The sequence below is a fragment of the Chelon labrosus genome, assembly GCF_963514085.1.
Source record: "Chelon labrosus genome assembly, chromosome: 9".
Taxonomy (NCBI): Eukaryota; Metazoa; Chordata; class Actinopteri; order Mugiliformes; family Mugilidae; genus Chelon; species Chelon labrosus.
The window spans coordinates 19,537,367-19,551,103 of record NC_140359.1 but is presented as its reverse complement, the minus strand read 5'-3'; the positions used below and the strand labels follow the sequence as shown (position 1 = coordinate 19,551,103).

The 13,737-nt window shown below is 43.8% G+C and overlaps 1 protein-coding gene across 1 annotated transcript; it reads right to left on the bottom strand.

The window, feature by feature from the left end:
- Positions 1–1,489: 1,489 nt before the first annotated feature.
- ercc6l2 (excision repair cross-complementation group 6-like 2) lies at positions 1,490–12,849 on the bottom strand. Its single transcript, XM_084551687.1, has 20 exons — positions 12,787–12,849; positions 12,060–12,490; positions 11,833–11,949; positions 11,535–11,728; positions 11,300–11,393; positions 11,132–11,199; positions 10,813–11,020; positions 10,530–10,670; positions 10,281–10,397; positions 10,078–10,197; positions 9,923–9,994; positions 9,466–9,611; positions 9,194–9,289; positions 8,957–9,056; positions 8,455–8,607; positions 7,854–7,946; positions 5,829–6,789; positions 5,594–5,748; positions 4,920–5,077; positions 1,490–3,639 (listed from the first exon to the last, which is right to left on the bottom strand). Exons 1-20 carry the CDS (start codon positions 12,812–12,814, stop codon positions 2,445–2,447), a joined length of 4,647 nt encoding a protein of 1,548 aa, XP_084407813.1. The 5' UTR covers positions 12,815–12,849; the 3' UTR covers positions 1,490–2,444.
- Between the last annotated feature and the right edge of the window lie 888 nt (positions 12,850–13,737).

Genomic DNA, 13,737 nt, shown 5'->3' with positions numbered 1-13,737 from the left:
GGAGACATTGTCATTTATCACTCAGGTCAGCTGTACGTCTCACTCCCGGATCCTTTTTAAAAATCCGGCAGATAGCATTAAAGATAAGAGAGCATTGTTTGCCACTGAGCCATGTTAGCCGGTCTCCATTAGCCTCTAACCAAAATGCTAAGCCTCTCTGATATCTCACTCGAACCAATGAGCACAAAAAGACACGATAGAGATCTGCAAATCTCAGATGACACATAAAGGCAGAAAGCGTTTTGGAAGAGAAAGCTTTTTTTTTTTTTTTTTAAACAGGTGTGACAGATGTGTGGCCTCAGTACGCTTGCGTCTGCGAGCGCAGCTATGCTCTACCACCCAGAAGCACGCACACACGCTATGCGCCGACTTGCGTGTTCTGTTGAGGCATGCAATTCTCTCTCTTGTTTATTGATAGCTATCAGCACTTTCTCATTTCTGCTAAACAAAACACAACACTTACACAGAGCAGCTTTCTTTGGGGGGTTCTGTTTGCTCCGGAGCAACAGCTGAAAGAGGTCAAACACAGCTGTGGGTTTCGGCACACTCGAGCACTCGCGAACGCACAGAAAACACAACAACTTTGTTTTATGAGAGCAAAGCTACAACTTTGATATGTCAGTGACATTTTTTTTAATTTTTTTTTATTGGGGAACGGTGCAAATAATTATGTCACGACATGAACAGAGTTTGAAGCTAAAATACGAAAGGATGGGAGGTTGAAGGGTGTGAGTACCACTCGCAACACCCCTCCTCTCACAGCTCCACTGAGTCTTCAACTGCTTATTGTTATTTCACTAATAGCACAGCAGCTTCCACTCTGAGGGGCCTTGGAGCCGCAGACTGCTCAGATTACAGCGCAGAGGACTGCAGGGGGAACCACGCCATCAACATTATATGCACACTCTCTTGGGGAGTGGGAGGCAGCGAGGGGTGCAGAGTGACAGAGACGTTAAGAGCCACTAAGGAGCTTTAAGTGAAACCTCGGCGGGGCCAGCTAACAATTCTTGGGTGGCAGTCGTGGTATCCTGTAACAGTAACGGCTGATGCCTACGGTGGGTTGGTTTTCTCTGTCCCGTCATCCGCTTAACATCTTATCAGGTGCGGGAGCAGTTGAACTTCTACTACATACACCGATCAATCAGCCATAACATTAAAACCACTGACAGGAGAAGTAAATAACATTGGCAATACAATGTTCTGCAGGGAAACTCTTGGCATTCGTGTGGATGTTACTTAGACATGTACCACCCACCTAGACCAGACCCCTCAGCCCCACCCCATAGCTATGACACACCTTGATCCCCAGCGGGATGCAGCCTGAAACAGAGGCGAACTGCACAAGGTGTTGACCTGGCCTCCAACTTCGCTAGATCCCAAACTGATCAAGTATCTGTGGGATGCAGTGGAAGAAGTCTGATCCACAGAGGCCCCTCCCCTCAACCCACAGGATCCAAAGGCCCCCAACATTATGTTTCCAGACACCACAGGACACCCTCAGAAGGCCCATGTCCATTCTCTTAAGAGTCACAACTGTTTTTGAGGCATAAGGAAGACCTACATAATATCAGGATCGGTGATCGGTGTACAGTATGCACACGAAAGGCGTCAAGTCAAACTCCTCAATATAATTTTTCCTTGAGTTGTATTAGAGTAAACCAACCATATTTTGGCTTTTCATCTGCCGGTCAGTAAAACAAGCAGATTGGATTTAGTTCTGGGAAGCAGTGATGGATATTTTTTTCACAGTTTTGGATCCTTCATAGTCCAATTGATTATTGGACCACGGGAATTATTCTTAGTTGTACCTTTGTAATGAAAATACAATATTTACAACTGTGGGCAGCACAGCGGTACAATGGTTAGCACTGTTGGCTGGATGGGGTCTTTCTATGCAGAGTTTTTGCAAATCCTCCCTCTCTCTCTCTCTGCGTGGGTTTTCTCCGAGGGCTCCGGCTTCTTCCCACAGTCCAAAGACATGACGTTAATTTGTAATTCTAACTTGTGTGAGTGCGAACGGTTGTTTGTCTCTCTGTGTTAGACCTGTGACGGACTGGCGACCTGTCCAGGGTGCACTCTCGTCAACGTCCGGCCCCGCTCAGCTTACTGAAGGACAAGCGATAATGGATGGAGGGATGAATTGTTGTTGTTGTTGTTCCCTCTTTCAAGCATGTATAAGTGCTCCACCAAGGGTTATGTTTAGGAGAAAGAATTTCCATAAATCATACACGGGTTCAGATTTCCAGAGTGGTTAACACCCTGTTTATTTGAGTAAAATTCTGGTCCCCCCTTTAACTCAGTGAACAGGGAGTACTTTTTAAAACATGTAAATAAAAAAAAGACACTTAAAAAAGGAACTGATGATATGGAATTTTAAACCAGAGGTAGGAAAGTTTGTATGGTTTTTTTAAGAGTATCTTTAGAGTTAAAATATATGGTCTGTATTATTTCCTCCACAGGAACTTCTCATTAGTTTTCCATAGACTTGTGGTCTCCTTTTGTCCAGACCTACTTCTAGCTGCAATGTTAGTGTTGATGCACACTCTCTGTACTTCCTCCAGGTCTGTTAATCTGTTGATACTCTCCTCATTGCCTTCATTCAGGATGTCCCAGAAGTCCTTGCGACCGCCCTTCCTTGCCTGCTCTGGTGTCTTGACTTGCCGTGTGGGTGAGCCTGAATCAGGATCTAAAGCGATTCTGGACTGAGAAGGTATGCAAACACCAGTAGGGGGTGTTTTTGGTGTGCTCCCCCGTTGTGCACTCTTTGATTTGGGTTTCAGCAAGTCATCAAGAATCGAGGTATCTCCGATCAGATCCGTTAGCAAGGAGCAATTACTGGAGGTAGAAGGAGCCTCTGAGCTTTCTCTCTGCTCTTGCAAAGCTTCACTCATCGCCGAAGATGATTTGAGTTCCCGCTCCAGTCCTTGCGCTGCGGGTTTGGATACCATGGTGGACCTGCCATGGCTGAGGTCTGAAGAAGAAGGGGTATCTCTGTCTGTGCGGTTCAGGAAAGCAGCAGCCTCCCCAGACCCCAGACCACTGCTGCTGGCCTGATCCACGCCAAGACCACCACCAGCTCCGAAGGCTCCAGAGCTAGAAACACTATCCCTCTTTGTCCTCTTGTGTCCTCTGGCACTGCAGTCTGTCTCCTCCTGGTCCCCTGACTCAGGGCTTAGAACATCACTTATAGGTTCTAGAACATTCTTCTGTGAAACCTTTTTCTTTTTGACGGGTTCTAGAACATCATTTTGTGGGATTCTAGCATTTTTCTCCGTCGCAGAAACGCTGTTTTGTGGAGTCTCAGTTTCTTTTCTGCGTTGCCGATTCTTCCGGGTGTTTTCGGGGATTTTTGCAGCTTTTGGAAATTCCTTTTGTGAGGTTCTGGTGTTTGTGTGGCATTTTGTGGCAGCTGTTTTTGTGGCGAGTGAAGAGGAAGCAGCTGAATCGGAGGAGGTTCGTGCTGAAACAGTTTGCGGGAAGTTGTTTGTGACCGTAGCAGCCAGGTCAGGGTCATTCAGTGAAGTGTAGTACTGCTGCAGCCAGGCTAGTCTCTGCGTTGAGTTTCTGCGCAGAATCTCCGTTGCAAAGTCATGGGCTGTGGGGAAATTGAATCTTTCTGCCATTTCCTCAAGCTGCTGCCTAAACAAAAAGAACACAAAAAAAAAAGAGTTAAAAAAAATGGACAACTAAGAAAATTCTTATCACCCGCTGACATCCTATGAATTAAAACCATATCTACACATACACTGTAAGAACAAAGCCAGAATTAGGTAGCTGTGAGAGTACTGTAAGGTACTTTAAATCATCACATATGTCTTTAAAAAGCAAGACCTATACTATTAATCAGATATTCTGTGGGTCTGTCAGGCCTAACCTAAGATGAATAGTTCTCCACATATTCAGGCTCATATCCAGACAGCAATGCAGTATGAGGTGTTTTTCCTGAGCTCTGAGGCAGTCATTAAAATGCTGGTCTAACCAGACCCGGGGACAGAAATACTTCAAAGTCACTGGTGGTACAGCAGCATTATACTGGTGTTATTGCCATTTGTGGCTTTCACTGGAAAAACAATAAATAAAAGTAAGCGCAGTAAAAACTGACGTGCATGTGGGTTTAAGCCATTAAACAGCGAGGTTAATTGAGGTGATATCAATATAACTAGTGTGAATTTTCACTCCCTGGTGAGTCTCTGGGCAGAGATACAGTGTTCCCCTTGGGGAGAGAGACTGGAGCCACAGAGGTGTCTGTGTGTCTGTACGCGAGTGTTTGGGAAGGTAGGGGGGGGGAGCGGAGGTGATGCTGCAGACAGAGCTGTGTGTTTGAGCTCTATTCGTCCGTATGTGTGTGTGTGTGTGTGTAAATGCTTGTTAGGACCTGTGTGTATATATCAGTGTGGGTTTGGAAGTCTTCAGGCGATCATTTTTGGTTAGTCCCAGTAGGGCTGTGGTTGCGAAGGGGGAAAACTCCTGCACTGCCGGGCCTGATCATAACTGGGTAATCTTTGGCGTGATGCTGGGAAATAGGTGGAAGGGAAAGCTCAGAGGTGGTCTCTCAGTAAAAACACACACACACAGACAATTACAAAGACCCAGGTGGGGGCGCTCCACGCTCTATCTGTGGTGGGTTTTGGCCTACTTCCCTACACTGCCAGGAATTCCTTTCTGCTTTAATCTACTTTTTCACTTTCCTGATTTATTTCCATCTAAACCTCTTTCCTTTTGCTGTAGGTTCTCTTTTCTAGTGTCATTTTCCCATTGCTATTCCTGCTATCACCTCTACGCTGCTCTCATTTACTCCTGCTATTTCTCCATGGTAAATACATGTCATCTTCTACTTCTTCTTTCTTGCTTTTTTGTTTATAACTGCAGCTGCTGTCTTTTTCTCTTTACTTCACCTCCTCTCGACATCTTTTCACTACCTGCGTACGGAATTGGGAGTCTCTCCAATGATGACGGTGGTGCGTCTCGTGCGGTGTACACTCCTGCTGTTAAAGGTGACTGGATGATCCGCGCTGGGCTTCCGCGGCATGGGGGTGGCAGGGCAGGGCTGGCTGTCGGGTAGGCTCTCCGACGGGCTCTGGCAAAGTCAAGATCAGAGTGGAGGGTTTAGTTTTCAAATTTTTGCCGAGACTCAAAAATCCAAACACCGTTTAGGATGATAAAGTCAGCTTTATAACTGCAATTACTGCTTTCTTTGATAAGACAACAAGTAAAAATTAAGCCACCCAGCAGTGTTTTATTTTGCTAAGCCTATTTACTAACTGTCTCTCTCCGCCCCTCAGTACTGGTGACTAAGATGTACAAGCAGGATAGTGCATGTAAATACGCTGCTTTATGTAGGTAATCTGCTGATACCCACTAAGAACCACTTAGCTGGAGTTAAGCTACACAAGCACATGCGCATATCCACTCTCATGTTCTGGCAAGCATGAGTCTTTCAAAATACTGGTAATTAATGGTATTAATTCGTTTGAACTGATCCTTTAATGATCTATCAGCATAAGGATGGATTAGGGTGGTGGCAACTACAACTTCAATATCACATGCTTGAAGAGTTACTGGTCCAGACCAGTGTTGGCTGTATATACTGTACCTCCTGGGTTTCTAGAACCTGATTGGCCGGGAGCTGAGAGTACATTTTGCGTTCAAAAACGTCCCGAACGGCAGCTTTGCTGATGAGCTCCTCCGCTTTGCTCCCACCAACCACGCGCTGGTTAGAATGGGTATACGCCACCTCCTGTACGCCCCCTTTAAAACAAAAATACATCAACACTAAAACTGATTTCATTAAAAGCTTTTACTATATTAAAATAAGTACTGAATCTTACCTAGCACACCATCGATAGTGCCATTATTTTCTTTGGATGTCTGACCTTTGAGACTGGTAAATGAAACACCTTTTGATGAGCGCCTCTCTTTTGTGTCTGTTGCTGCTCTTCGCCCAACTCTGGCTCCTTCGATCTGTGCAGTTGTGCACTCGTCCTCTGAAGAAGTGAATGTCTCAATATTTTCAGTGTATTTGGATTTTCGCGTGTCCCTCGCACTCGCACGTTGCCCCTTTTTGTTCCGGCCAAGCCATCCTCCCCCTCTGTCTCCTCTTCTGTCTTGTGAATGTGAAGCATCCTTCTTCGCCTCTAGGTCAAAATCCTCAGATTCGTCTGAGTAACCCTGCAAGTGGCGCATTTTGAGCTTGTTAGCTTTCTTTTTGTTTGGTGAAGAGCTTTCATCGCTCTCCTCATCCACTGTAATGCACCGTTTCAGGCCCTGCCTCCTTCTTATAGCATCATCATTCTCTTTCAATAGAGAAACCTTATCTCGCCTCGCGCCATTTTCATTTACTCCATGTTTTCCATCTGAATCCCTGAATGTGTCCCAGGTTTTTGTTCCCAATTTAGGGAGACCACCAGCACCATTTCCTGTATTGGAGATGACAGTGGTCTTCTCCCCCGTTTGATCATCACCATCTTCCTCCAAGGGGCTTCCTTCAGCGTCCGAACCACTGTCCTCTTCACTCAAATCTGGTTTCTCTTTGACTCTTTCAAGAAGTCTGGAGAAACCATGCTGGAGGAGACTCATTCTACCAGGAGCAGTGGCAGAACTCCCAGTCCCATTGCCATCATCTGCACTGGTGTTTCTCTTAAGCCGCCGCTGCTCCTCCTCCTCCTCATCCTCTTCACTCCCACTGCTGAAGTCCAATACCCCTGCGGGGACCTCCGTTGCACCTCTGTCCTCTTTCGTTGGTTCGTTATTTGGTCCGGGGCCATCTGTAGCTGAAGAATCTTCATGTTTCTTAAAATAAAACAGCAGAAACAAACAGTTCAAGAAAAGAACCGACAAAAAAAAAGTGGTACGGGTTATATGAGAACAGACAATTCATATGAAAAATGTAAATGATCCACATTTAAACGGAGATTTGGTTAAAAATTGCAACAAGCGGTAACAAATTCTTCACATCCAGTGTTCCCTTGCTTTCATCTCCCTTTTTTAGAGGACCAGTACGTGGGACATATAATTATTTAATACAAAACAGATGTCTTCTCAAAATAAATCACCATAAACATCAACGTGACACATGCCCTCCATAATGCTGTAATATCAAGAAAAAGAAGGGGGTCACAAGATTTCCCAGAGTTACGTGAGCCACCAACAGTGATTCTAATTTCACAAAGTTTGCTCTGTTTTGCAGAGCTTTATTGTGTGTGTGTGTGCAAAGAAGCCCCAAGCTTCTTTCAGCGTGTGTTAAAGCACCCTAGTGTATTCTGGATTTTTTCAATGATATAAAAGGTCTCAGTGGACAAACAGCATCGTGAAACGGACAGAGCAGGCCCGACCGCTCTGGGGAAAGGACGATAAGGGGTATCATGTGTAAATAAATAGCTGAAGAGTAGAAGACTTCAGTGTGGTCTGCCCGTTCCATTAGGACGAGAGAGTAATTTTATCCAGCTGTTTCAAACAACATCAGAGGCGGAGTGAAATAAAGAGGAGCTCAACCTTCAGTGTCACTAACATACAAAGAATTGAGTGTAAAATGTTTTCTGGGAGCCAACGCATTTAAGTGGTGCTCTGGATATACTGCACTTCATTTTTCAAAAACAGCACTTGGCCTGTGTGTTTAGACGGTTGCTGTAAAAAGTTTGTAATTTTCACACTGTCAGAATAGAAGCTGTGGCATGTATAAATGGGATTGTGTGGCTTTGTTGACTGACACACAAGGAAGGTCCCTGTTTGAGGTATGCCCTCTTTCACATGGGAATGGGAGGATGAGTAGGCTGCTTGGGAAGGGAGACGGAGTGAGGGATGGGAAAGATGAGTGCCCTGTGTTCTGGGTCTTTGAGAAAGGCAGAGCTACTCACGCCAACTCCAGTCGTCGCCTCCTCCTCCTCCTCCTTCTCTACGCCTCCGTGCGTGCTCGTTGTCATTACCCCGGCCTCCACTCGTCCTTCTCGCTGACAGGAAGAAGCACACATTCGTCAAAACTGAACCATTTCATTGGATTGGTTGTCAAAATCAAGAACATAAGAAGAACATAACTTTACTAAAAGTTTGTTTACTGTACACCGATCAGGCATAACATTATGACCACCTGACTAATATTGTGTAGGTCTGCCTTGTGCCTCAAAAACAGTTGTGACTCATCAGAGAATAAACATGGGCCTTCTGAGGGTGTCCTGTAGTCACTGGCAACAAAATGTTGTTAGTGGGGTCCTTTGGGTGCTATGTGTTGAGGGGAGGGGTCTCTGTGGATCAGACTTGTTCCAGTGGATCCTACACTTGATCAGTTTGGGATCTAGTGAGTGCTAGGCATACTTCTTGTATTAAACAAAAACTACTTAAGTTTTTGTGAGAGCTTGTATTGACTGTGGGTACGAGCCAGTGGGATGAGGTGAGCCCAGGCAGTTCGGCGTAACAGGACACATCATCAGTCACACAGTTAAAGACCGTTGGCTATCTAACCTCTAGAATCTTGCGGGTGAGACACGTCCCTTGGGTCTGCAGCCTGAAGAGGTTTTTGATCCCAAACAGTTCCCCCTTATGGACACCACGCCCTTGCACTGCCTCAAAATACCGCCGGGCACTTTCCTTGCCGACGACTGACGACTGCAATTGCTGGAACGTGGGAGGGAATGCATAGAAGGGTAGTTATCTTAAGTCACACATTTGTTAGATGCTAGCGTGTGAAATCAAGGAGAGATGTGTAATTCTGCAGACAGTCAAACATTTGGCTTCATATGGCGCAAGATTGATTACTATTTTTATTTGTTAGTGCTAATCTCTTAACACACTTTCCTGAGGTAAACAAAAGACACATTTCTGCAGTCTATGCCATCTAGATGGCAGATGGCAGGATCGTCCCTGTATGTTTCTATAAAGCTAAAACTATACACGGAAAACTCCAGTGACCCAGCTAAGTGCCTTGCTGAGATTAAATATTTCTGTGGTCTTAAATGTCTGCTACCTGCTTGTAAACTTGTCTGAGGTAGATAACCTCCTCCACAGTCCCCAAGGAGATGAGCCTGAGAACAGTCACATCCCTGCATTGACCAATACGATATGCCCTGGGGAGATAAACAAACACACACAATAACAACAAACATTAACAGACAAAACTCAAATACTATGTGGGACAATTAACAATGAGCTAAATGATGTTGTAGAATATATAGCCAAGAGTGGAAAACCTGTCAAAGGTTACCTGTCAATAGCCTGAAGGTCATTGGCTGGGTTCCAGGTGGGATCAAACAGCACCACCACATTAGCACCAACGAAGTTAAGCCCAAGACCACCCGCCCTAATAGAAGAGACACTTGTCACTAGGGTCAGGTTTGTGAATAAATTTTAAGTACTTAAAACACATCTTCAGACCATAAAGGTATATTATTAAGATACAACACAACACTTAGTTCAAAACATTTGATATTCTTTTCTGTAACAAAATACTCTTAATTGTTATTACTGTCTACCAACATGGTGGAAACCAGGCACAGGTTGACGTGAGAGGAGCTGTTGAAGTCTTTGACAATCTGGAGTCTCTCTTTGGATTTGGTGGATCCGTCCAACCTGCTGAAGTCCAGCCCCTCTGCCATGCAGTAGCTCTCCAGCACATCTAACAGCTTTGACAGACATTAGACAGTTATAAAGGAATTAAAGCACAGCTAACAACAGTGTGAAAACACTTATTATCACGGCAAACAAATCTATACATGAGAATATCCGCTGGCTGCCTGTCCTGATGGTGCACCCCTGGCTATAGGGGTAATAGACATAGATAGACATAGACAAAAATCTGTGTTCAATTTTATCTTCCCATTAGACTCTCAGCATTAAATCATTTTCTTACTGGAAAACTTCTCATCCTGCTAAAGTATGTCTGCAATCATGTGCAAAGTTATTGACATGCAATACAAAAAAACAGAGAACTCACTTTTGTCGAAAGAGAAAAAATAAGTACTTTATTTTTCTTTTGCCGATAATGCGTGAGCAGCTTCTGCAAAACCTAAAAGAAGAGATTCACACGTTAACGTCCACTGAAACAGCCTGTAGAGAGCACATGACAGAGCCCTTTCTTCTCTACTGTACCTTCATTTTTCCACTGTACATCGGGTCCGACAGAGCTTCAAAGGCTTCATTTTTGCATCTCTGCACAAAGTCTGGAAACTTCTGGAACACGTTTGCACAAATGGCACTGACATACTTTTCCTAGGACAGACAAATGAGTCGTTTAAAAAAAAAAAAAATGTGTAGAGGAGAAAGCTGTAATACGCATCATTACATGATTTTACCTGCTTTTTGCTGATGCCTGCAGTGGACTGAAGCAGTGCTGCATGGTTGGCGACCTTCCTCAATATGGCCAGGTAGCTAAAGTACAGGTGCTTCACTGGAACACCCTCAGAGTTTGTCTGAAGCAGAAGAAAAACAGCATCTCATAGTCAGTCTTCAGTAAAATGGGAAAACAGTGCAAAGTTAGACAACTTGAAATACAATCAAGTTTGACTCAATACAGCACACAAAAGTTAAAGGGAAGAACAAACTTTATAGCAGCATCTTCTGCGGGTGCGTCCACTTTGACAATCACATTTCTCTGAAGACCTCAGCAGTAACGTCACATCTTCAGTGTCCAGCACTGTCTGATACACCGTCTGCTGAAAGTCTGTCAGAGAGCAATACACCACCTTGGACGAAACAACACAGAATTTCTTTCAGAGGGATGTTTTGAGACATCAGGTACATTTATCTCAATATGAAGATGTTTAATTGCGAGTTTTGAGAGAAGAGAGCCATTAAAATGCTGTAGTCTGACGTATCCAGCCTTACCCTGTCATCCTTCTTAGGCAGTTGTTCTCTGATGAGAGCTTTAGTCCTTCTGAGGAAACAGTGAGAAATCTTCCTCACAAGGGCTCTGACGGTCTTCCTCCCTGTAGCTAGGGCACGTTTGGTCGCACTGTGCCGCTGCCCTTGCTCAATGGGATCTGAAAACTTGTTCTTGAAATGCCCCAAGCGGCCAAGACAACCAGGTATGGCCCTAAACAGAATTTAAAAAGTATTTTTGAAAATATGCATTCCTATAAATTCCACTAAAGGGACTGAAGTGACAAAAAATGTGCTTATAAATCTGCCAGGTCTGTTAACCTACCAATCCATAACACACCACAGCTCCTCGAGGTTGTTCTGTAAGATGGTGCCAGTGAGACCAATTCTAATCTGAGGGAGATATAACCACAGAGATATAATCAAGTGTGTCCAAAATGCAAAGCAGTTAATCTACACAGACTAGTTATAAATTACACACTGGCTCTCTGACCTTACATCTCAGCTCCTTCATGGCCTGAGTGATCTGAGAGTTTGGATTTTTTATCTTGTGGGCCTCATCCACAACTACAGCAGACCAGTCTATGCTGCAGGGAGGGCAAAAATATATTTTAGTACACAGGAATCCCAAAAAATTACAAAAAAATAAATCTATTGCACATTTAATAAACAAATAAAATGTCTTAAGAAAATGTGCCGGGATTTTTTTTTCTCTGGATGGTTCGTACTTGTTAAACTGATCCAGACAGAGGCGAAGAGTCTCATAGGTGGTCAGAGCAATCTCAATCCGTCCCTTTTTGATGCGAGCCAGCTCCTCTTCTTTCCTCAGCCCGTGGACCACCACACACTGGAAGTGACCCCACGTATCCAGTTCATCTTTCCAATTATAAAGCACTGATAATGGGGCCACAATGAGAAACACCTGGATCCGATGAGGGAAAAACAGAGTCGAGTGCTGTTCATGTACTGGATTGAACACATCCGATAATTGAGCTCATAATTTAAGTAGCATATTTCAATACATACTTTGCTGGGATGACTTTGCTTCGATGGCATCTGACTCTGAAGAAACTGAGGCCTGTTGTTCTTGACATCCTCCCATGTGCCTGTCTTGTGCAACACAGCAGCAAGAAAACCAATAACCTAAAGCAAAGATCAAGGAAGTGGAAAGAAGGAAAGCAAGAGAGCTGAATGAAGGCACCCAATAACAAATTCTGACTTTTTAGTAGTTCTGCAGCTAATATGCTTTGTACCTGCACAGTTTTCCCCAGGCCCATATCATCACCCAGGATACAACCTCTGGAACGGACGTAGTTGTTGTAAATGAACCTGATGCCTTCCCTCTGGTAATCCCTCAGGTATCTGTTGATAGTGTAAGGGACTCTGTCTTCATCGGCATCACTGAGCTCCAAGGGGACGCAGTGACTGGGATCTGCGACGCCGCTGGGAAACACAGGTTTCTCCTGCATGAAGTGGTTCATGCCGGGTCTTGTGAGTTTTGAGACAGGTACAGCTTCCTCCTCCTGTTCTTCTTCATCTCCCGCATCTTTATTATTGTCAGTGAAGACTACCCATGCTGTGTCATTACTATGAGAGATGGAGGTCAGTCTCTGGATAGTGGCTTCTCTCAGGGTGCCATCTTCAGGGTTCGGAGCCAGACAGCTGTCACCCACACGCCATGCTGCTGTGGAATTATATTGAAAATATATTAATCTAAAGCGTCCTGGAACAATAGTTATAATACAATTAGTGAAACCACAAAGATACAACAAAAAGATGCACAAACAGTAAATATAAAAGTGAAGAAATATCTTTTCAGGACAGGGACACTGAGGACATATCATACTTTGCAACGTAAAAAATAATCGATGTAAAACCATTTGTGTATAATCAAAATATTAGCTTCTTCAACTTCACGTTGCCTACATCCGTTTTTGAAAGCTGTCAAATGTAGAAATAAGTAAAAATGGGCTTACAAACCTTTTGCAGCTTTAGAAGTTGAAGCCATCAGGATACATCAAGCATCCCCTCTGCTCTTCTTCTTCCTGGGGAGGAATGCTCACTGTAGCTTGTTAGCTAGCTTGATTAGCTTAGTAGCTAACATTTAAGACAAATGCTCCAGTGAGACCCGGAACAACGAACTTATTGATGTACGTCGCAGATTCCTGAATACGTCGTTCATACTTTGTCCTCTGTTTATGTCCATTTAACTGACGAAAAGGGGCAGAGACTACAAACTGCGGCTACCATGGCAGCAACTCCACTGCAGCCTGATGACTGTTTACCTAGTTTCACAACCGCTGCCACACTTTCGACACATGTCCGCCGATTTTAAAAACAATTTAAAACGTCTTGTGGACAATTCACAAGTCACCTTTAGGCATATTGTGAAAGAGTGAATGATTTCAAAATTAATTTCGTTATTTTCATTTCGTCTTGCAAATGTCCCGTTGAACATCGTGTTGAAAGTGCTGCGCACAATCTAAACAGTGCTTTCTTTAAATTAAATTAAATTAAATTAAATTAAATTAAATTAAATTAAGCATATAAAATACGTTTGTAAAAGGACAACAATAATAATAATAATAAATAATATATTTTAGATGTTTAGATTCCAGCGGCTTGGCAACTGATCTAGCCCAATTCAGTATAGGCAAGTCCCCATTAAATACGACCAATTAATTGGGTCGTTGCTTTTATTTCTCTGTCCCAAACTGACTCATATTCAGACACTGATGATGAGGACTGTTTGTATTGTTGCTGAAGATATTCTTTCATGTCTTTGTCTGTATGTTTTAGGTCATTGCCTCATACTGCGGAAGGAATTTGGGACAGATCAGACAACAAGCTGTTGGAATCTAAAACATCTGAAGTGTATTTTGTATTAAAATTATTTTATAGCCCTCTGTTCACTCTGTGCAGAAGGTCTTT